This window comes from Tyto alba, unplaced genomic scaffold (assembly GCF_018691265.1).
Source record: "Tyto alba isolate M040663 unplaced genomic scaffold, T.alba_DEE_v4.0 Super-Scaffold_18, whole genome shotgun sequence".
Taxonomy (NCBI): Eukaryota; Metazoa; Chordata; class Aves; order Strigiformes; family Tytonidae; genus Tyto; species Tyto alba.
The window spans coordinates 24248743-24272141 of NW_024881280.1; the positions used below are offsets into that span (position 1 = coordinate 24248743).

Below are 23399 nucleotides of genomic sequence, written 5' to 3' on the forward strand. Positions count from 1 at the left end.
TTTTAAAACCCTGTTGCCTTTCCAAAGGATAAGATCTGAAGGCTATGAACCGAAGATAGGCCTTACCCAATAGGATTCTCTGAGAAGTATCTTTAATAGAGCTACCAAAATAATAGCATCATGTTCGCAAACAGATACAGCAGAAAATTGTTTCAGTGTGGTACCATGTCCTAGGGTGAGATTCTTTGTTCCTTCTTATTTTTACAAATATATAGTCCCCAATCACTTGTGGTTGACTAACTGATAAAGATTCTAAAAAATAAAATGTAGATGCATCCAGATTATTTGTTTTTATCTAGGCTCCAAATTTGTTATTCAAAGTAATTGTCTCAGATCTTCACAGCAATATCTTTTGCACACTAAATGAAGGTATTTCTACCAAGAAAGAAAAAAAAATGCAAACATCTACTGTCTTAATGCCATTTGATCTAGAAGTGTATTGTACTTAGGCAGAAGAGCTGAATTACATTTTATTTCTCTGATTCACCCTAGAGATTGTCAGTTAGCTTTACTTGAATTTATTTGCATTTGCAAATTATGTTAAAGGAGTGGGATTGTCCTACAAATCAGAGGTAGAAGAAACATGTTCCTACTTAAATTTTGGTTTCATTCTAAATGAGAACGATAAGAAGTCCATATGCAAAGGACTTTTTCTCTTCTTCATCTGAAGTTTATCAAGCAATATTCATGCCACAGTTTCTCTTCTCAGTTTAGCTGCCTTATCTTCCACACTTTAGCACAACATAATCAAAGGCTTTTTTGCCCACCTATATTAGAGCTTATGCTTAGATTGAGACTATTTAAGCAGTGACCAAGACTTAGAGAATTCTTTTGTTTTTCCTGTTAAAAAGTATGTACACTTTCATGTTCCTCCCCACCACCCCCCCCAAAAAAAAAAAAAAAAAAAAAATCACATTTTCCTTCATGTAGGCACAATAAACTTCCTAATGATGGGAGAAAAACAATTGTCAAATATTCAGTGACTGTGTCACTGTGCACCAGGAGGACTCCACATGCCACCCCATTAACTTCAGCCTCTAGAAGAAACACAAGAGCTCAGCTTCAACATGCACTCAACTTTGCTCTGCCCTGACTTTTCTTAGTGAAGATCACCAGTTCCTCAGGAGAAAACTCCAGCTCCTGAAAATAACAGCAAATTCATTTGGTTTCCTCTAACCACATGATGCAGCATAGTAACATAAGGAGGCAAGGTAAGCTAACCTTCCAAGTCAAAGATTGGTCTCTCTCTTCAACACAAAACATTGCAGATTATGTAAACAAGACTGGTCACTATATTACAGAACATAAATACGTAAGGAGGTCTTCCTTGTTTTGCCAGTAAACTGCTCTTTGAAGGAACAGAATACAGAGAGTCCAACTTGTCAGCTAGCAACACAGCCAGCTGTCCAAGAAATACCTATGTCACATTTAAGGGTGTGTCTCTTTAGGGTGGGATAGAGTTAATTTTCTTCATAGTAGGTAGTATGGGGCTGTGTTTTGGGATTTGTGTTGAAAATAGTGTTGATAATGCAGGGATATTTTAGCTATTGCTGAGCAGTGCTTACACAGAGACAAGGCCTTTTCTGCTTCTCACCCCACCCCACTAGCAAGGAGGCTGGGGGGTGCACAAGAAGCTGGGAGGGGACACATCTGGGACAGCTGACCAAAGGGATATCCCATGCCATACAATGTCATGCTCAGCATATAAAGCTGGGGGAAGAAAGAGGAGGTGGGGACAGGTTTGGAGTGATGGCATTTGTCTTCCCAAGTAACCTTTACATATGATGGAGCCCGGCTGTCCTGGGGATGGCTGAGCACCTGCCTGCCCATGGGAAGCAGGGAATGAATTCCTTCTTCTGTTTTGCTTTGCGTGCGTGTATGGCCTTTGCTTTACCTATCAAGCTGTCTTCTCCCCCATCCCAACACCAGGGGAGTAGAGAGAGCAGCTGTGTGGTACTTAGCTGACAGCTGGGGTTAAACCCTGTCAAAAGGGTATTCAGGAATTAACAAGCATGCTTTTCCTATGCCTGCTGTATGAAAGTGTGCAGCACTTAAACCTGCAGCTTCTCAGGGAACTGTACCTGGCAACATGCTTGTCAAGGTACTTGTCAAAAAGGGTAAAAGAATATAGCCTATACTTTTTTAAATAGTCCAACAAGTCCCGTCAGTTTTCCATTAACATTACACTGAGATTTGCAAAGACCTGTGGAAGTTAGGTAACTCCCCAACCAGCTTCTCTTCAGTCATTTTGAACAGTCCATCCTTCATTTGCATAACTCAGAGCAACAACAAGGGAGGGGGAGTGGGGGGAAGGGGAGGGGAAGTTGTCTCCAAGTAAATTTTGCCTGATCCTTGCAATCTCAAAATCACAGAATGTTTACCACGGTCCTGTGGGAGATCACATGTTTTTCAGCACTCACCCAGCCCCAGGGTGCTCACTGTGTTGCACTGTTGCAGCATCAGCCTCAGCAGTGACATACAGTGCGTCACCAACTGGGCAGACCAGTGAACAGCCCACTGACTCCTGCTGAGTGGACCTCATTAAAATTTCCATACCCTCAGTGAAAATTGAGTGGTGGTGGCTCAGAGAACACAAGTATTCATATTAGCACTCTCAGACAGCCATTCATCTTCCTAGTCATCCCCACCCGATACCAGCCCTTCCAAAGGAAGCATATGCAGGTTAAAAGGATTAGTGATACTTCACTCAGCTGGTACTTCTGACGTATTTAAAACAGTATCTAATAATTCCTGACAAGGAACAAAAGGCAACATTGTCCCCACCCTACCCAACATTAAAGGCAAATACTGCATGCCTGCATCATCCACACTGTTTTCAGCTCACAGTCTGCAGACCACCGGGATTCCTCAAAACACTTGCAAGAAAACTACAAAAGACATCGACAAGAAGCAACCCCATTGTCAGGAGGCTCAGTGTCACTATGCAGGATCCCACACACCCATGGAAAAGTGTTTTAGAGGTCTACAGACTTAAAAAAAAAAAGGCAGAAAGACTTCATAAGTATGGCAAATACTACATGAACAGAAACACGGACTAATAAACAGGCATCAGTATGTGGACACCATTACTGGATTTGCTGTGAAAGTCTCTAATGATAATAGTGAAACCCCTCAGTAAATTCTATTGCTATAAAGAATAATAATAGATGTTTACAAAGCATATGTACTATTTTGTTTCAAAGCATTTCTTATTTTCTTAAAAGATGACTAAGCTTATTTAGGAAGAAATCACAGTGGTATTTCATGTGTTTCTCATTCAAAGCCTTTGTAACAATAGCGGATTTTCAAAATAAGCATATTTTCCCTTCTGTTTTGCAGAAGCTTAGTATGAATAGCAACATATTTATCTGTAGGGGAAAATAATGCAATAAGGCAATAAAAACCAAGAGATCTAGTTAGAGAACAGTGATTCAACGTAAAAGCCTTTGGTCAGAGCAGATAGCAAATTATTCAGAAGGAAGCAGGGTGATTTTGTTACAAATGCTGTTTTAATTTGTGAGACAGATGGGTGACAATAAATCCTCTTTATTCAAGTTTAGTGAGAAAGTTTAGGGCTGTATTCAGTACTGCCCCCTTGCACATCAGAACATAGGAAAATCAAAGAGAGTTCGAACAAGGTCTCTGCATCTGCTGAAGGGATTAGCTAGCATATTCCAAGATATTCAGCATGGAATAGAGGCATTGCAGAGAACTTGGAAACAGACCATAACTGTGACCAAGGAGCCAGGGGAAAAAAGGAAGAAAAAAAAAATCCACACACAAAACTAAACATCCCACAAAAAGTTGTTATTAATTCTGGTGGAATAGTCCAAACTGATTTGAAGCAACAACTCCCAATTGAGAGGTCACTGTATCCAGTGGTGCTCAGATCACATCAGCAGACATCAGGACTGGACCTACGTACAACTCCTCACCCCCTACTGAACAGAAGGAAACAGCACAGGAAACTACTGGATATGGTCTGTGGATCTTAAGAGAACCAGTGAACCACAGACAAACAGAGGGGGCCACTATGACACAGAGGCTTAGCTTAAAGACTGCACCCTGTTCTCACAAAACCAATGAACAGCAACCTTGCAGACTTCAGCAGGATACAGAAGTGAGCTAACTCAGACAAGCAGGTCTGAAACATTAAGATCTAGGACTTCCACCCCTCACCTTCAGGTGAGAAAAAAACCTCATCTCTTTAAAAAGGTTTCAGAAGTAAGTTTTGACCACACGTTTTTGTCCACAGCTAGTTAAGATGTGAATTTGAACACTGTGGAAGCAGAGCAGGGGGCCTTTTTTGCTTCTCAGTGTTTGTGAAAGCAAGGGTAGTAGGTTTCAGAAAGATTATCTTGCAGTTCAAACTCGTTAATGAAAGAAATAAATTAACCAAGCTCATTTTTCAGGGAATTCTTGTGTAAACTGGAAATTTTCCAGTCTGTGAGCCCCACACTGTGCTAACCCATAAATCACAGCAAGCAGGTTGTCTGTATAGTGAGAGCAGCCACATTCAGAGATGAGGGGGGGGGAAAAAACAGCATATGTTCCTGGAGAAAAAAAAAAAAAAAAAACATAAAAGCAAAACAGGAGAAAAGAATACCTCCCTTACCCACCACTGGAACAAAAGAAAAGGCTTGGCCTCAGGCACTGGAACATACGCTGTCTGCAAAGAGACCCCCAAACCAGGGGAAGGCACCTGAAACAGGTCAGCTTTTAATTGAATACAATATTAATTACCGCGTGCACCATTAACGGTTTGTGGGATTTGACTAATTAATGTAATAGTTTCTGAGTCACGCTCATTAAATATGAAAATTACGCCGGTGAAAGGTATCGGTTTCATTATCAATCTTGTATGGACAGGAGCGGGGGTGGGGAGAGGGTGCAGTGGAAAGATTCCCACCCCAAGTTATTGTGCTATTAGCTCTCTCCTCTTTGAATTGGTTGGTGGGCAGAAGGAAGAGCCAAAGTGAAAAGGAAAGAGGCAAGAACGGGAAGCATTGCCTAGTATCATGAGCTAGTGGCTACAAGGCAGGACCCAAAATCTATCCAGTGAGTGTACGCTTTTGCTTAGTGGATGGAGCTGGCTGGTCTCCATCTAGCTCCAACTAGTTGTTGTCAGTTCCCATCATAATGCTCAGTTTCTTTCAACCCCCTAGTACAAGCATAATGAGAGAGACCAATGTCACATGGGGTATTTAATTCATTAACACATGTAAGGCATGTGGTGGTTCCTTACTGGAAAACTACAGGGAAGGTAATTAGCACCATTACAAGTCAGCTCCAGAGCATAATTATACACTAAGGATATGTTGAGATATACTGCCATGGGACACATCCCTCACATGGGGCAAAACTGTTGCAGAAGAAGCACCAGATATGTTATACCTCTCATTCTTATCCAGCAGTCCAGGGTAGGGGCAGCATGGATGTATTCTAGAAGCAACTGCCATCAGTCCTGTATGGGAAGAAGAGTCACCTGCATGGAGGATCTCTGGGTAAAGAAAGGAAAGAGAACACCAGTGCTCCAGGGTCTCCTTGTGCCCTATGCACCACCACAGAGCAAAATGCAGAGGTCACCTTCTAGACTGAAATTTGAGAATAAATACACAACTCGGACAGTGGGAGGGGAAAAAAACAAACAAACAAAAAACCCCAACTCAAGAGTGAGATACAAGTCTAACATCACCTAGGGAGACCATTTTTCCAAGCACCATATAGGGAGGTAGGATCACCATTCTGTTAACAACAATGCGTAAATGTTGCACAGGGGGCCCTAGGGGAGTAGGAAGACCACAGATAATGCCAGTACTATCATTTTTGTAGCAGTCCTCTTGACTGATTATTAAGATATTTGGCACATGCTATGGGGGTAAAGAGGGGAAAGGGAATGGCCTTGTGCCAGAGCAACACATTTTCACATTCATGCTCCAGGTGTGCATCAGCCTTGAAGGCTCAGATACAGAGATGAGAAACCAGCAGGTAGGGAAAAAGCAAGATGACAACAACAGCACACATGCAAAACCCCACAAACAAATCAAATCCCTGATTCTCCTTAAAAGGTAGGGGAGAGAGAGCAAGCAATAAACCTGTAAGAAAGAGGAAATCCCATATACTGTGTTAGGGCTTTTATCACTTTGTTTAACAAGTAATGGCTTTCTAATTTATTTTTTCTTCAGAATAGATGCCAGTGTTCTTTCTAAATAGCATGAGCTTGCCAGGAATCTGTGGCTGAGCCTGTTGAGAACTGGTTTGATTGTGCACAGCCTGTTCCTCTTTGGACTTATGCACAACAAAGAACACTGTGCAGGCTCCTGTAATGCATCTAAAGCATTACCCCTTCTCCAGTGCACATCTTCAGCCCAGTTGCTCACACATAAGTGTTCCTCCATACTCCAAGACTCATCACCCTGTATTGAGCAAGGAGGGCAAGTAGCTACAAATTAATTCTCTTTCATACAGGAACTATAAGTACCTATAGGCACTCAGAGTCCCACTCTGGGAAATATATAAAATTTGGAGGATCGCTGGTATAGTTAAATCCAAACTTTAGATTAAGGTGATGGCAGGGCTTTTTGCAGCCATATTAACAAGGCTATGCTTGCTCTCCATAACAAGACAAGTAACACTCATTTATGGAGTGAGAACAAGTTCCTCCTGTGATTCGCATCCTATGCCAAACAAACAAGAACTCTTCTGGTCTGAAACAATGCTCCATACAAATGCTATTTTCTGGTCCTTCCTTCTTCCAGGTCACAGGGTTTTACTGAACATCTTCCCACCTATTTTAAAGGTGAGCTTTGCATTTTTAATCTGAGTTAATCAAAACAGCCAGGGCACTGCTGCCCTACAAGCTACTCTGGAGCTGTCTGAAGGTATTTTGTTTACACTTGCGTACATTTCAAGGATTACGAGAGGATCTAATTCATACTGCTCCTCCTCTTGCTTTGCTAAATGTAGTTCAGTTTAGGCTTACAAAGGTCTTTGCAAGGACCTTTCATCAGAGTAGTTAATACAAAACATTTGGCTCAGGAAGCCCCTAAACTGCTGGATTACCAAACACTGCTGTTCTTCCCAGAAGTATGCAATAGTGCCATTATCAAACAGGACACCAAGCTACATAAACTCTTGTTCAAACGTTTGCAGCTGTTTCATACTACCATACTTCCCATCAATTTCATCAGTAAGGATACGGAGGACAAAGATGGAAATTCTCTCTACTGAAAGCAGAGTTAAGATATTCTCCTCTAAAAAGCTTGCTGAGGAACCATGCCTAGCCCCCTGCTCCTCACTAGCACTGCAACGGCTTTTATCAACTCACACCTACTTTTCACTTCACTGACTATATTCCCTACACACTAATTTCATCCTTTTTGTTTCCTCTTATTCTCCACAGCTTTTTTTCATACATCTGTGCTGATGAAATAGGGAGGACTTTCCAGACTGGAGTAAAGGCCAGGATTCTACATAGAGAAGTCCTGGTTAGAAAAAGAAAACCCACACTCAACACAGAGCAGTTTGTGCTAGGTGGAAAGCCTTTGCAGCTATGAAAATACCCAGGTTGCTGCTGTGTAATCAATATATACTATGATCTCCTGTATCTCCCATAACTTTACTAATATGAGTTCGCACCATTTAATGAATTTAGCACTATAAACTATTGAGATATTCTGTCATTGCCCATTATCCCTTTCTATTTCACTTTAAATGTTTCCATAGCTCAAATGGATCTCTGAATGAAACTCTGTGTTCCCAAAGATGGCATTAGACACTTTCAACTTCAGTTACAAGAAGAGCACAAAGTAAGAACACACAAGATAATAGTTAAACTTTAAAGCACGTAAGCACAGCTATGCTGAAGCAGCAGCAAATTAAGTTATTACTTAAATACCAGTCAGATGAATGCAATAGCACTGCCCTTCAGATCAATAATGTTCCATCAGACAGTGAACCACCAAACAACAGGAGGGGATGGTTGTTTTATGTGTTTTTGTTGTTTTAGGTGTTTTTCTAAAGACATCTCTTCCACCCCATCACACATCGCAATTAGAGATATGTGTCAGCACCTGCCAACAAATATATTTAGGAGATAACACTCAATTGCTGCCAGTACCTAATTTAATTGTTACAACTGTGCAGGCTTTATTTATGATACCATGACAAAATGGCATTTATCTAAGCAAAGTTGTAAGTACTTTATTCATCACCTCCTCGTCTCAGTACCAGACTTGAGTAGATAAATTCAGACTGCCTTAGAGTCCCCCTCAAAATATTGTTCTGTGCTTCTCTAGATTGAGAGAGGACAAGAATTACTCAATGTAGCACACAAAAAGCGTAGTAAAGCTAAGGCAATAAACAGGTTTTTTTTCTTACCATAAAGACTTCAGGCTTAAAACAAGTGTCACAGTTCTGCTTTTGTAAGCTTTACAAGAAGGACAGTTTAATTTTTTCAAACAAAAAGATATTAAGAAATCCGGATAGGGATTTTTTAGTTTCTCCTTTATCATTCTGCCTAGCAGTTTTGCTCACAAAGCACTGGTTAGGTGGTTCTTCTTACCTGAAGACTTTGGAATGGTTTCAGAAGAAGGTATTGCTGTCCCATCAAAAAGTAGAGCACAGAGACCAATAGTAAGTTTTCCGGGGCATAGGAGTCAGTGACAGAACTAGGAATACAAGCCCACAGCTGTGACATTAAAGCCAAAACAAGCACATAATTCTGAGCATAGGGACAAAAATAATCTCCTACTGTTGAATGATGCTTCACAAGCAGAAGCATATCAAAATTACTGCTCTAGAGAATTTACAGTGCCAGCACCTGTGACAAAATCATTAAAAGTAACATGTTGATAGACATAACAGGATTTGAGGTATATATGTACCAGGTTTAGTCTCCTACTTGCTCAGGCAAGCTGGTTATTGGAGTTTCAATATGGAAGGGATGTATTGATTACATCATGCATTATGTGATTTATGAACTTATGCAAGGAACTGTCTGTCCTAGCAAGACAAGGCAGCAGTGAATAGAGTAGTATGCTCTATCTAAGCCAGATCTCTGGAGAGAAGCCTTTGCACTGCACAAACATAAGGTGTGAAATGAAATTAAGACAGGGTAGCAAGCCAAAGCCAGTGGGTCTGCAGTCAGAATAGTTTGCTGTCCTATGTAAGCCAGACAAAGCACCATTTGCCTTTTAGTTGTTAGCAGCATAAGAAAACTGAGAGTTCATTTGTATCCAATAGCTTCCTCTGCTGGTGGGGAAACCTACGGTAACAGCCATCAGTAGAGCTAACACACTAGGAAGAAATCGATGCTTCTTTCAAATGTTTCATTTTTTTGTAATGTTGTTTTGAATTACCCAACTTATGTATAACCCTTTCCCTAGTAGTATTCTGTATCTGGGCAGAAAATAGAGAGAGTATTCTTTTCCAAGTTGAAAGTCCTTGCACGGGGTTGACTGGCAGCACTCCTTGAATTTATCATCCAGCACTAGTAATGAGTTCTCAGAGATTTGGGACATATGTTTTCTACCAAACTGAAAAGACAGATTTAAGGCAAAAGTCCAAGAATTAGAGGGTAGCCTCCCTTACCAGAAACAAGGCAGAACTTTAGTAAACAGAAAGAAGACCACAAAGACAGCTTATAACCAAGTCCATTCCCACTCCTGGCACTAGCTATGTGATGGACTCTCTCATATGGAGCTTTCAGTCCTGTCAGCCCTCTATCCCATAGACTCAGACAAACACCCTTGGTAGCTGGGCCTATATAGAACATTTTCAGAGGGGAACAGGTAGGTGAGAGGACACTAAACTTTATGCTACAGCTTGTTGCATATTCTATAATTTTTTCTTATACAAAATATCTATAGATGATGACACTATCTTTATTCCTTCATACCAAAATTGGAGGCAAGCACAATGGCTGGAACTGACTTGCACTGCAGCACTCTCTCCTTCACTTCACTTCTTTTCCCACTCCTATCTCATTTCTTTCAATAACCCCACCTCCAAATAGCTTCAGACAGCAAATAACAACACAGCAGATCACTATAGATATCTGCAGGAATAGGTCTTCACATGTAGAATCCAAAAAGGTCTCCTGACAAATAGCTCATAGAGGGCACACAGTTCACCACTTCTACAAGCTGCATATTTTCTAGAGATTCATCCAGTCTAGTTTTAAATTTGTGACAAGCAGCAAAGATGGTAACACTTGTCTTGAGAAATTGTTTTCTATCTTTAATCCAAGATTCTTTAGTTCCCATATCCCTTGCAAGACTTGCCAGAAAGGATCAAATGCTAGTGGGAGCTTAAAACATTCAGCTTGTTTGAAGATTGAATGCACTTGGCCCTGGTCAGCTCTTAGGCTTCTCACTTGGACATACTCAGCTTCTCGATCCAGAACAGGAAGTGTTGTGTCTACACAGAGACAAGAGAGGGAAATAATAGCAGCCATTCAGGAAAGCAGTCATATAGGGCACACTTGATCTGAAAACAGATCCAAGGAATACCCCTTTCCTCTGTTCACACAACAGTATTATCGTTACAGTAACATATAATAGTACTCTGCATCCAGGCAGCTGTGCTCCTCTTAGGTTCAGCAATCCTGGTCTTCTGTACAATACAAACTGTGAGGGGTAACACTACATCAGTACTATTCTGCTGGAGAAATGCCCAAGAATACTCCTCTGCTTTTGCCCCCATTTACTTAATTATACACTCCACCCCCAAAATGGCAGCCTCTGCCCATCAGAATCCTTTCTGGGAAGCAACAAGACGCTTATTGACTGCAGTGCTGCTATATAGAGATATGTGGATCATTAACACAAGCAAGCCTCCAGCTTCACCGTTAATCACTGGTTGGCATGACACCTGCATTCTGCAGACAGCCTTCACTAAAGAAAGTTTGCAGCTGGCCCAGCTCTGGATGAGCTTTCACATACCCAGCAACTATCTCCACTCTCCATTTGTCAATTGTAAGTGATAATTTCTATTCAATCTGATACATATTATAAGAATATAAACAAATGCCTCTGGCTGTATCATGGCTGTGATCACTTCCCTTTATAGCCGTCATTTATTACAGGCGGACAGGTGGCCGTTCGGTGGAATGCCGAAGAGGCTATCACCTGGACAATCACCAGGAAACACTCACATTTACATTCTTCCCAAGCAGACAGGCAAAAGAGGTGTGCGATTTCTGGAGAAACTTCCTATGCTCCAAAATTTCTTCCTTTCCCTGCCACGTAAGTTACAGGAGCAAGTCTGAATATTACCAGCCTAGACCATCAGCGAACACCAGATTTCAAATTTAAACTTATTTAGGATTTTTGAAAATAGGGAGGGGATCTGGGGAAGCTTTGCCCCCAGTTGCTTCATTTTACATCTTACAGTTTTGGTACAGGATACATGCTTTTCCTAACTACTGATTGTTTTACTTCACAAATATATGCAAAACACTGATATGGCAGCAGCTTTGTTGCACAAATGGAGTTTGAAAGAAGGCTTATTATCTGCTACTACCAGGCACAAATACTGTTTCATTTCAAGAAGACCTTGGAATTCATACATAGGAATCATTTCACCTCCCTTTAAAACACTGCCACCTCTAAAACAGATTTATGCCAGGTTACTTCACAACTCAGGAAGCAACAGTCAGGACAAAAAGTGAACAGTATTGCAGTAACAGCACTTACAGAACATGGGGTATAATTAACACATTTGTCAAATTCTACAACAGTGATGTTAACATCAGCTCTTGCATCAACACTGTCATGGTTTCATCTCAGAGGGCAACTGTGCACCATGCAGCTGCTCACTCTCCCCTTCCACCCCACAGCACTGGGAAGGAAAAAATAAAGCCAAAAAGGCTCAGGAATCAAGATAAGGACAGAGAGGGATGACTCACCCATTATGGTCATAGGACAAAAGACAGACTTGTTAGGGGAAGAAAAAGAACATAAATTTAATACAGACACTAACAACAACATTTAACAGAGTAGGACAGTGAGAAGCATTACTACACCTTGAAAACATGTCCCCCCACCCCTTCCTTCTTCCAGGGCTGAGCTTTGATCCCAATATCTTCTACCTCCTTCCCTTGCAGTAGTGCAGGGGGCAGGGAATGGGGGGTGTAGTCAGTCCTGCCACTTCTTCCTCCTTGGGCAGAGCAGAGGCAGGGATGAACTTCTGGCATTCTCCCCCTGCTCTAGCATGGTCCCCCTCTCACAGGAGACAGCCCTCCACAAACTGTCTTCAACTTGAGTTCTTTTCACAGGCCACAGCATTTCCCTAGCTGTTCCAGCGTGGGTCACCCCTGTGTGTTGCAATCCTCCAGCACCAAACTACACCAGCAGGGGCCGCTTCCTTCCACAGGGTCCCAGCCTCCCTTGGATCTAGTCACCTGCTCCAGTGTGGGGCTCCCCACAGGCCACAGGTCAGCATCTGCTCCACCATAGACCTCCATGGGTGGCAGGGGGGTGGCCCTGCCATCTCACTGTGGGATATGGGGGGATCCGCTCCAGCACACCTTCCCAGTTCTTCCACTGACCTCAGTGGTCACACAGATGTCCTAACTCTTCCTCCCAGGTCCCTTCTTAAATACATTATCATTAGAGGAGCAGCTAATTGGCTCAGGCCTTGTTGCCAGAGGTAGATCCAACTTGGAGCTGAGGGAGCTTCAAGAAGCTTCTCACAGGGGACCACTGCTGTAGCCCCCACCCCCACTATCAAAAACCCCGCCACACACACAAACCCAGCACAAGCATGAAGAAACCTCAGCCTTAAACTCTCTATGAAACACTGCAATCTCACAAGCACAGCACAGTAGGAGATCAGTGCAGGACATTAGTTCAGAGCAGACTTGCATAATCACAGGTTGAGCAAGTCCCTACCAGCAGTTCTGAAAGCACGACCTAGGTTCCCCATGTAGGCCCCTAGTGCTTGTTAACTTGTTATAATGTAGGAAAGTGGACTTTTGCACAGAGTGCTGCAATGACAGAGCAAGGAAGACTGGAGTGGAAGAGTTGCTGTAGGATCTTGTCATAGCATTTAACGTTACTAACTACTCATCATTCTCAATATTAGAGCTTACATTGATTGTAACAGTAAAATGTACATTATCAAGTTTATAAGAACAGACAGACCAAAGGTCTATCACACCAAATACCTTGTCTCACCAACAGCTAGCACCAGGTGCTTCGGAAAGAGTCCACTTTCTCCAGCACCCAGTCCTTTAAAGGGTTCATAAGACCAAATGCTGTATTTAAACCATTCCACTTATTAGCCATCAGTGGACTTGCTAATCTCATATTTTATAATCTCATATAATTTTATATTCTTGGTCACCCACAACATCCAGTGAAAATAAACTCTACTGCTAAATTCAACTTGATACTTGAGAGTATTTCCTTCTTCTGGTCTTCATGTAGCACCCAATGAAACCTAGAGACTTATTCACTAGTTTGTTCAACTTTGTAGGTCCCAATCACAGTTGACCACCCATTTCCCATCGTGCAGACACCTCTCACCAGTGCTGTCCTCCCAATAGGTATAGATGAGAGTTCCCTTATTACTGCCCAACATAGAAAAGTGATTCCCCAGTCTATCAGCAACATAGTCACATTTTAGGACACAAAGGCAGGCATCAGATGCAATATGCCAATGCCCAACGACTATCTGCAGACCTGGACAAATCCCTTTGCCTCCTTTTACCTTTACTTCCCCAACTTCAAGCTAGATATAACACTCTTACTTTAGGAGCATGATCCAAAGCTACAGTATAAATGCCTGCAAAGCATTTTATGAACATGAATAAAGGTAACCATAAATATATTAAACATAAATCCTCAAATTTCCACACTGTGTCTTACCAAAGGTCATTTGGATAAGAGATGGGTACAACTGAAAGACATTAGCTTGGAAAGAGAGAAGAAATACAGCACACGCCTTTACCACTTCAGCATATGACCTGGAGATGGAATCGAGTCAGCTTAGAACAAAGCTTCATACAAGCAGATGGCCTAGGGCTTTCGGCATCATAGGCACCTATGAAGGCACCGTAATAATATTCCTGCATGTAACAACATAGTTGTTCTCAGCATCTTGTGATGATCCTGCGAAACAAGCTTCCAGGATAAACATAAAGTATGAGTAGGTGCCATCTGCGATTCTATCACTCATTGCTGCCAGCATGCTCAGCAGAGCCTATTGCACATCAATATTCACTGCTAAAGGGACTTTTTAAAAAGCAGAAGAGTCAGAAAGCACACGGTCTGCCGCCAACCTCCTGAGCCGCAGAAGGAGCCCTAAGCTTGGTGCACAGTATAGCATTGCTGAAAATACTTTTCCACGGAGGTATGGTATTAGTGACTGTCCAGTTTCATCCACCAGCCAACCTGGGATATACTAAGGAGAATTTCAGCAAATAATAAATCAGTCAGTATCACCCTAGGGAAACAACTCACTGGGTGCTACACCCCTCTCATGGCCAGTAGAGGTATTTGCTTTCCCTTAAAACCTGCACACGCCAGTGGAATCACAAGCTCTTCTGATAAGTCTGCCCTCATAACACCTCACATTCAGTCCTGCCACTAGCGTTTTTCTGTCACACACAACACTTCAAGACAGAGCAAGCTAAACAGTAATACATACCCTCTCTCCTGAATCCTCCTCTGCCAGCAACTCTCTTCCTTCAGAACTGAGACATGCAGCAGTACCTCCTCATGTTCTCGTTAGCACTCATTTAATGGGCCTGTTGCCCATAAATTTGCTTAGTCCTTCTTTGAACATGCTAGTGTTCTCAGGTCCCACAGCCTCCAGTAGCCAGACACAGAAGCTCTTTCTTTTATCTGCTTTAAACCAACCTCCTGTCAGTTCTGTGGAACAATGCTTTGTTCTAATATAGTAGAATTCAGCAAGTAACAGTTCTCCATCTCTCTTACCTATTATCTTCTGCCATAAAAGCAACTTTTGATAGCACTTCCACAGAGCTTTTTCCAGAGCATACCAAAACTTTGCCACCTTGACTGTGAGAGATCCCTTCCCTCAAATAGCATTTTTTACCACAGGGGCCCTAAATAGATTCAGGTGTAGACAGGAGGGAGAAACGAGTCTCCACCATTTCCCTTCACTCTACCAGCTGTGCTTATCAGACCTTGCCTTGTAAGAAGCTGCTGAATTCATTTCCACAGAGGAAGAAGATGGGATAGTGATTTGACTTCACTAAAAGGGGTGTCTAATGACACAGGTCCTGGGTTTTCAGTTTAATGCTTAGCTCAGCAGATGGAGCTGTCCCTGTGCACATGGGGAAGAACACACTAACTCCCCCCAGAGGAATCACCTTAGAAAGATGCAATTACTGGGAATGAAGATGTAGACAGTTCCATGTCAGAGATAAAGGTCCTTCTGGAACTACTTTTATGGTGGTAGCTTGCTGAGGCTGTCGCACTACAAAGTACTAGAATCCAATGGCCAGGTTTGCAGCAAACTTGAGAGAAATTACAGGGAGTTTGGCCCCAGCAGTCAATTAATAGATGTTCAGATACTGAAACAACAATTTCACTATCAAATTAAAGGGTAGGACTCCTCTTTTCCTGCAGAGGCCTTCCAAATAAGGAGGCTCCAGCTTTTAGGACAGCCAGCCACCCACGGCACTGTAGGTGAGAGTTGCCTATGGAGCCCAGAGGTAAGTGAATAGCTAAGCCTACACTGTCTGCTGTGTAAGGTGCATAGGAGTGTCCATGAGCAGGGACGCACCAAATCTAATTGCTTTAAAACTGCTGAGGAAGCCTTAGGCAATGAAAGCATCTGCAACATGGTTGCTGCTCCATTGGCTTTTTAATAAAGCACTGGTCCAGACTGCCTTAGTCCCAGTTCTAATTTTGATTTTTGCAGGCCAGGATCAGACCTCTCTTTTGGGGGCAGTGACAACAGGGAATACCCAGCTGTAATTAACCTAACTACTGAAAGGAACTTAGCTGTAATTAACCCAAACCTAACACTGAATATAAATTAGTCCTGGTAATTGATAAACAGAGAGTGGAGTTACCAGGCAGTGATGTATGGATTACACTTATGTCTCCGTCTCTCCAGGATCCCCAGCACAAGCAGCAATGAAGCATTTTCTCAGCTCCTCCCTCGGTCCCACAAGACAGTTTTCAAAGCAGCTGGACTGTGTGCATGACTATATGCTGTCTGTCTGCACAGTTCTCCCCAGCCCACCGAAAGCAGAAAAAAAGGCAGGACTGGTATGCCAGAAAAGAAAGCCTCTACCAAAACCATCCAGATCAAATGCTCACAGATCAGGGCAGGCTCACAAAAGCATCTAGGAGAGGTCACTAGTTGACTGGTTCATTGTAAAATTCCCTCTTTACCCATCCAAGCTGTCTTTCCTCTGCACTACCTGTGAAACATGTATTTCTAACACACTGTCACAGGTTTGAGCTCAGAGGTCAACTGAGCACCGTGCAGCCGCTCAATCACCCCTTCCACCCCACAGCACTGGGAAGGTAAAAACAAAAGGCTCCAGAACAGAGATAAAAACAGGGAGGGATGACTCACCCATTACAGTCACGGGCAAAAGACAGACTTGTTAGGGGAATTAAAAGAACATAAAATTAATTCAGACACTAACAAGAACACTTAACAGACAGAATAGGACAGTGAGAAACGTTACCACATCTTAAAAACACCTCCCCTCACCCCTCCCTTCTTCCAGGGCTCAGCTTTGCTCTGGATGTCCCTACCTCCTCCCCTCCAGTGGCACAGGGAATGGGGGGTGCAGTCAGTGCTGCCGTTTCTTTCTCCTCAGGTAGGGGGGACCCCTCACATTCTTCCCCTGCTCCAGCATGGTTTCCCTCTCATGGGAGACAGTCCTCCACAACTTTCTCCAACATGAGTCCTTCCCATGGGCCACAGCCCTTCCCGAGCTGCTCCAGAGTGGATCCTTCCTGCATGTTGCAATCCTCTCAGCACTGAACCAAAACAGCGTGGGCTTCTTCTTCCCACAGAGTCCTCCACTTCTTCAGGTGCAGCTGCCTGCTACACCGTGTGGTCCTCCATAGACCTCCATGGCTAGCAGGGGGCTGGCCCTGCCATCTCACCACAGGTTGCAGGGGGGTCTCTGTACTGGCGCACCTACCCCCCCCTTCTTCCTCCTCTCTTCCACTGACCTCAGTGTTCACATTGATGTCTCTCTCACAACCTCCACTCCTCCTCCCAGATTCCCCTTCTTAAATACGTTATTGAAGAGGTGCAACCACCGTCACTAATTGGCTCAGTCTCAGCAAGACATGAGTCTGACTTGGAGCCAGGTGAGCTTCGAGAAGCTTCTCACAGGGGTCACTCCTGTAGCTCCCTCCCCCGCTACCAAAACCCCTCCACACACACAAACCCAGCACACACACTATTTCAGCACAGGCTGACAACTGCTTTACCAAAAGACAGCAAATAGAAGCCATCCATTACAGCTGAGAACCTCATTTTGTATAGCTGTTTGGTTTCCTTTCCAAGGGTTTTATATCTGCCCCTTTCCAAATGTATTGTGTCCTCACTCTGATACTTCAAAACACAATAAGTATTCATGTACTATGAGAATTATTATTTTACATACTGACAACTGAAAGTTCTTGCAAGCCTTCCCCCAGATTAATTACCTTTGACATAATTACAATCCTGGGGAATGTTTCTGCTTCCTGTGGAAACTTCTTACTTTTCATTTAAAAAAAAAAAAAAAATTCTGTCACAGTGTTCTGCAGTGGTGGTCAAAGTCCTCACCAAAGTTTCTCAGTGGGGGAGTCAAAGTGTATCAAAGGAGACATAATCCACCAAAAAAGCCAAGCCTAGTGAGAAGAACAGAAAGAGAAGCACATGAGCTATAATTCCCAGGAAGAAGCATTTAACAGTTCAAATCTAAATAAAATCTAAATAGCCAGTTGTTTTGGATTTAATTTTGTATAGAAAATTAAACCTTTCCCTCACACCTCCATGCTCTTCTCCCAAGATTTTCCCTCAGATGAAACAGCCTGTTTTTCCAAACAACACAGCCTGCTACCTAGTTCTGAAATTCTTCTATTTCTGCAGTAATCTGTAACAGAGGTGACCAGAGCTGAACACAATACTCTTACCCTACTATTTCTGTGTTATCTATAGTATATAAATTTTTGGTTCGTTTTTAAACATTGGTTGATAAAAAGTCACAGTCTCTGCACTTCTAGTTGAAAAACTGATACTTAAAAATAAACATTTTAAAGCATGAACTACTACAAAGACAGGCAGAATTCCAAGACTGTTGGTTTTATTTGGAGGTGTTTTTTTTTTTTCCAAGTTGATGTTTAAAGCAGAGAAAATTTGGAGGAGCAATGCTCAGATCTGTAAAACCTAGGGTCTGTAAAACTGCAGAGCAAAAGGTTGAGCTCTCCCCTTAACAAATAAGCCTCACTTAGGATAGTCCTAGAACTGAAGGTCAAAAAGGTAAGCTCCAGTAGCAATTTGATACATAGTTTGACATCACATTGCAGGTTCATCCACAAGTCCACAAACTCTCTCACTTCCAGGCATATCCCCCATTAGGGAAAATATGTTGGATGAGATTAAACACATACACTGAAACTTTAATCTAATTTTCACATCTCTAAATGCAATATGTTTCATGTTGAATAGGACACCTGGATTAAACAGAAATTAATTAAAACAATCCCTCATTTTTTGCTGTTTAAAACTTAAGACTTGGTAAGGGAGGGGTAAGACAGGACTTTTTATTACTCTTAGATGATGCTAAGAGGACCCATAAATACATCTCTTCTTCCTGTGATCCCATTCATCTTGCTGTCTTTCCTACTCCTCTTTGCCAACAATCAGATCCCAGTAAACAACCTCAAGTGAAATTTGCAACTGTCAGATAAACATTAAAAATGCTTCTCTTGTCCTTTCCCATTGATAGTCCCATTAATATTGTAATAGAACAAAAAGTTATGAAAATGAATGCATGCTGGTTTTGGAAGTGAATGATACAGACAGCAGCTGTGAAATATATACACTTGATTATGCATAGACAAAGAGATACAGTGCACCCACAAAGAAATGTGTATACACTTACATGTAATATTTTAAGATATAGGACTCAGTCTTAACCTCATGCTATTGTACACTTTGAAGCAACTCCATTGACTTTTTTCTGGTGTAAATTCAACAGAAGTAAAATCAGAATTAAACTACTATGGCTTTTTTTTTTTTTTGGAAAAATATCATATCTACACAATTTTTCAGTTTTGTTTTTTTTTTTTTTAATTTTTGTTTTTAGTCAGAGGTTAGTATTACAGTCTGCTTTTGCCTATTTAGCACTTCCTCACAGTATGCAAATCTCTGGCTGTATGTATGTCTACTGCTAATAAAAAAAAATCTGTACCTCAAACTTAAGTGAAGGAGTATGAAAAAAAAAATCATAGCATTAAAGTCAAGGTCTTCCATTCAAACACGCCCTTGGATACATATTAATTCAAACAGTATCCACTAAAAGTCTCCAAAAAGGAGCAGTCCAGTACCTTCAGTCCCACAATGAAAAGTTGTACCTGGTATCCTCTGTCCATCTGAACCCTCACCGAAATAATTGACAGCTTTGCAAAACAAACTACTTCAAATTTGAGTGAGGCTCCAAAATAATCCCAAAGCTGTCTTAAAATATCACATGGTACTGTTGTCTTTTATATATACATTTTTATATATACATCTTTTATTAATATATATATATGCATATACATGTATTGGATTTTCCTATCAGGCTTTTACATTTTCTGAGCTTTTAACACTCTATTTTTTCAAGATTTTCTGTAGAGATAAAAGCTTTGCATGCTTCTAATAAAATGAGAATTCTTCAAGGGAAACCAGGTTTTCAGAGGCTGGAGTTTTAGGAATACTCCCAGGTAGAGAAGCAGCTGTGGTGGGTCAGTAACCGTGCAGCGAGACTCCACAGAGACAAAGTCTGCCCGAGAGGCTTTCCCTGCTTGAACAAGACCTGAGCCCTCTGAACAAAAACACACTGACAGTCATATTGTTCTAATTCCCCATTTAGTGAAATTTTGTTGGGTCATTTCATAATGTCAGGCTGCATTTAGACACTTCTAGTCATCTATTTCTGAAGTCCCTTAACGTTACATGCCTCAAATTCTCTCTCTTCTGAGCCTTGTACTTTTCAAATGCAAATCCTACATGTTTATACTTCTATATACAAGCCAAAAGACACTAGATTGGGAACACCAACTGGATCTTTCAAACTCATGGTTCTCCACTGTTCAGGTCAAATGTCATTTTGCACAGAAATAATTCCCTAGTTGATTTATGCTTATTTAAGCAAAGATAAAACACAACAAAAAAGGATGTTAATTTTATGGTGTTTTCTAATATCATAGAAACAGACAGTCAACATTCTCAGGTTGCCAACAATCTTGAAATGTGGTATATTTTTACCTGTTATGAAACATCATTGCAAAAGCAATTTTTTTTTTAAGTTCTCACCAAAGCCACAAAAAAGCTCAGTCAGACTTATCAGATTTCAACTGTTCTAGTGCCTTTTGAACTGAAATTTGTTTCATTCATCCACTCTGAAATACTGATTATGGAAAAATTCAAATTTAGACTTCTGCTATTTTAATCATAGATCATTGAAAAGTAATCAACTTCAGGAATTTATATTAAAATTTCTTCTGAGTTGCAGTCAAGTTAGGTATAAGGACTCCAGGTGGATGATATTAAATACTCACATGAGTGCCTACGTTGCAAACTTCAGCTTAAAGTAGCTGAGAGCAAGGGACTGTACTGCAGTCATGAAATCTGGATAGTCAAGAGGTACTGTTTGTCTTTCCACAGGCAATATATTCTACTGAGTTAACGTAAATACAGTGACTACAGTTGGTCACACTTAAAGAGTATTTCCCCAAATACCTCACAGGGAATGTTCACCATGTTCTTGGTGCTTTTCTTTGTAATTTATTGCCAAATAATCTTTGGTCTGATAGTACACTACACTTCAAACTAGGACATGGTCTTATAAACCTTACTGGCTATCTTTTACAAGTCACCTGTGAGCACTACAATTCAACAGCAACATTTACTGGAAGACGGATATACAAAGATGCCAAGTTCCCTCATAATTAAATATTTAGGTTTTTTGGCAACATTTTGTTCATAGAACATCTTTCTTGTTCTAATTCTTTTTTTTTTTTTTATTTAGATTTGTGACAATTTATACAAACTCTTTGCTGATATTTGTTAATTTAGGGTTTGAATAATAGTTTTAATTCCTGTATAGTTAACTCCCTTTATTTTGCATACCATGTTACCACTATCACAAAAATGTTACCACTGAAATGTTACCTTTGTCACAAAATCTTCTTTTCTGGTAATGAAAAAGGCTAACTGCTTACTCTGGTGTCTTGCACATTTACCCCACAATTCACTACCAACCAGCTTCATCTCCAAAATGTCCTTCTGTTCAAATGTTCATCGAAGCAGGTCAGTTGAAGCATCATGGAGCACAGGATGAAAGAGCTTTCCACTGACTTGCCCTCATGCTGTCATTTGCACGAGGGCAGTAGGGCTATAAAGAGTTCCCCTCCTCAAATGGGATTTTATGCCTATATAGCATTGGTACAAAAAAGGGAAAAAGAAAAAGACAAAGTAGGAGCAGTCTGCTGCTGGACATGCCCAGGAGTAATAACCATGAGACACTGTCATGGAGGGACTTCGATAAGCAAAGGATTCACCATGCCTTTGTTGAGATGGAAATGCAGCCCACAGCACCAACACAAAGTTCAGTCTGAATCTGACACTGTTTGCAGTTCATTTTTTCTTGATCCTCAGGGAAACAAGCTTGATAGAGTAGAGACAGAGTGTAGGGCAGAGCTGGAATCCTTCTTCCACTTACCAAAGCATCATCAGAGAGCAAGCATCAAGGAAAATAAGCACTATGATGATCCATGTATTAACTTCCTGCCCTCCAAGGTCAGCATTTCTTAAACCATCCAGGCCATTACATTCTCTGCACAGTCTCCAGCCATTTAGCAATGGATGGCAAAGGAAGCTAAAGCTCTAATGGGATGAAGTGTCAAAGAGAGCTTTTTATTTAAAGAACTAGAGAAAAGAAAAGAAAATGGATATTTTAACTTTTATCTTGGAGCTAGTTAATATTCACACTTAACTGCTGAACTGGCTAAATTCTTTTCTTTTCTTAAGGACCTTTATAAATTTCATCATTAATAAAATCAGACATTCAATTAACAGGGAATTTCTGATTGCTAACTGAGATTTCCCCCCCAACAGTTTCTCTTTTTCATTCTTTCTAGTCTCTCTTTTTATTTTCCCCTCCTACCCCTGTGTCCCCCCTTCCCTGAAAAACCAGGGGAAAGTGAAAACTGACTCCATTAACCTCTGTCATTACCTAAATCCATCTCTTAATTAATATGAGTTAATATGATTAATCAAAATAATGAGACAAACCTATTAAATTAGGGTGTTTAAATTACAAATGGAAGTGGTAAAGGCAAAGGGGCTGATAACGAATAGCTGCAGTTAGAGATGGGGTTAGCTCCTGAAATGATATGTGACAATCAGCAGAGAGAATCAAGAATGAGGGAAAATCAGCAAGATCCATGGGAGAGAAATATTCTATGTGCAAAAAGAATGATGTTGTTCAAATGTCTGCTAGTATTTCAGAGGATTGGGTGTGTTAAGATAATATTTTAATACCTTTCATGATGGAATATAATATAGATAACAATAAAATAATCAAATCTTTCAGCTTGCAGTTAGTTTCCATAGGGTTGGATGGTACAGATTTTGCCCAGTTAGAGGTCCCCACTAGCAGTTTACTGAGAACTTTGAAGCATTTGCTAGTGATACCAACACTGCCCTGTGGAGATAAGATTGGACAGGTTATACATTTCTATACTGGAGAGGAGACACACAGCCTGAGCAAAAGCCTGCAGTCATAATACTCTATCTACAGTACTGACTTTCTTTGTGACCTCAGGCCAGTGCCATGAACTCCTCTCTCTTGGTTGGCTGATTTAGATACATCATTCCTAAACATAGTTCCATACTTTCTCTAAATCAGAATCTTGAAATCTGGCAAGCTCTGTCACTACGGTCCTCTGAGTGCTGAAGGGAAGTTGTACCAACAGTGACCTTTCCCCAAGAACTCACCGACAGTTTTTCATTGGATTTCCATCACTCAAATATGTTTGAACTACAGTCCTGAAACCTGTTTAAGTCCCATGTTATAGACCACCAATTAAAGAAAAAATAATGTCTCTATCATAGGTCACTGTAACAACAAAAGTGATATTCATTTTGGGAGGTGATTATGTGTAGTGTAAAGTTTTCCCTTCAGAGAAATCTAATAACAT

General features: G+C 41.2%; 1 protein-coding gene across 1 annotated transcript in view; it reads right to left on the reverse strand.

Moving 5' to 3' along the window:
* Positions 1-17781: 17781 nt before the first annotated feature.
* The window catches only part of ANGEL1 (angel homolog 1), a 91091-nt gene continuing 85473 nt past the window's right edge, over positions 17782-23399 (reverse strand). The window contains exon 12 of the mRNA XM_033008724.2: positions 17782-17840. Coding sequence (XP_032864615.2) covers positions 17797-17840 — 44 coding nt within the window. The 3' untranslated portion in view covers positions 17782-17796. The remainder of the gene's footprint in view (positions 17841-23399) is intronic.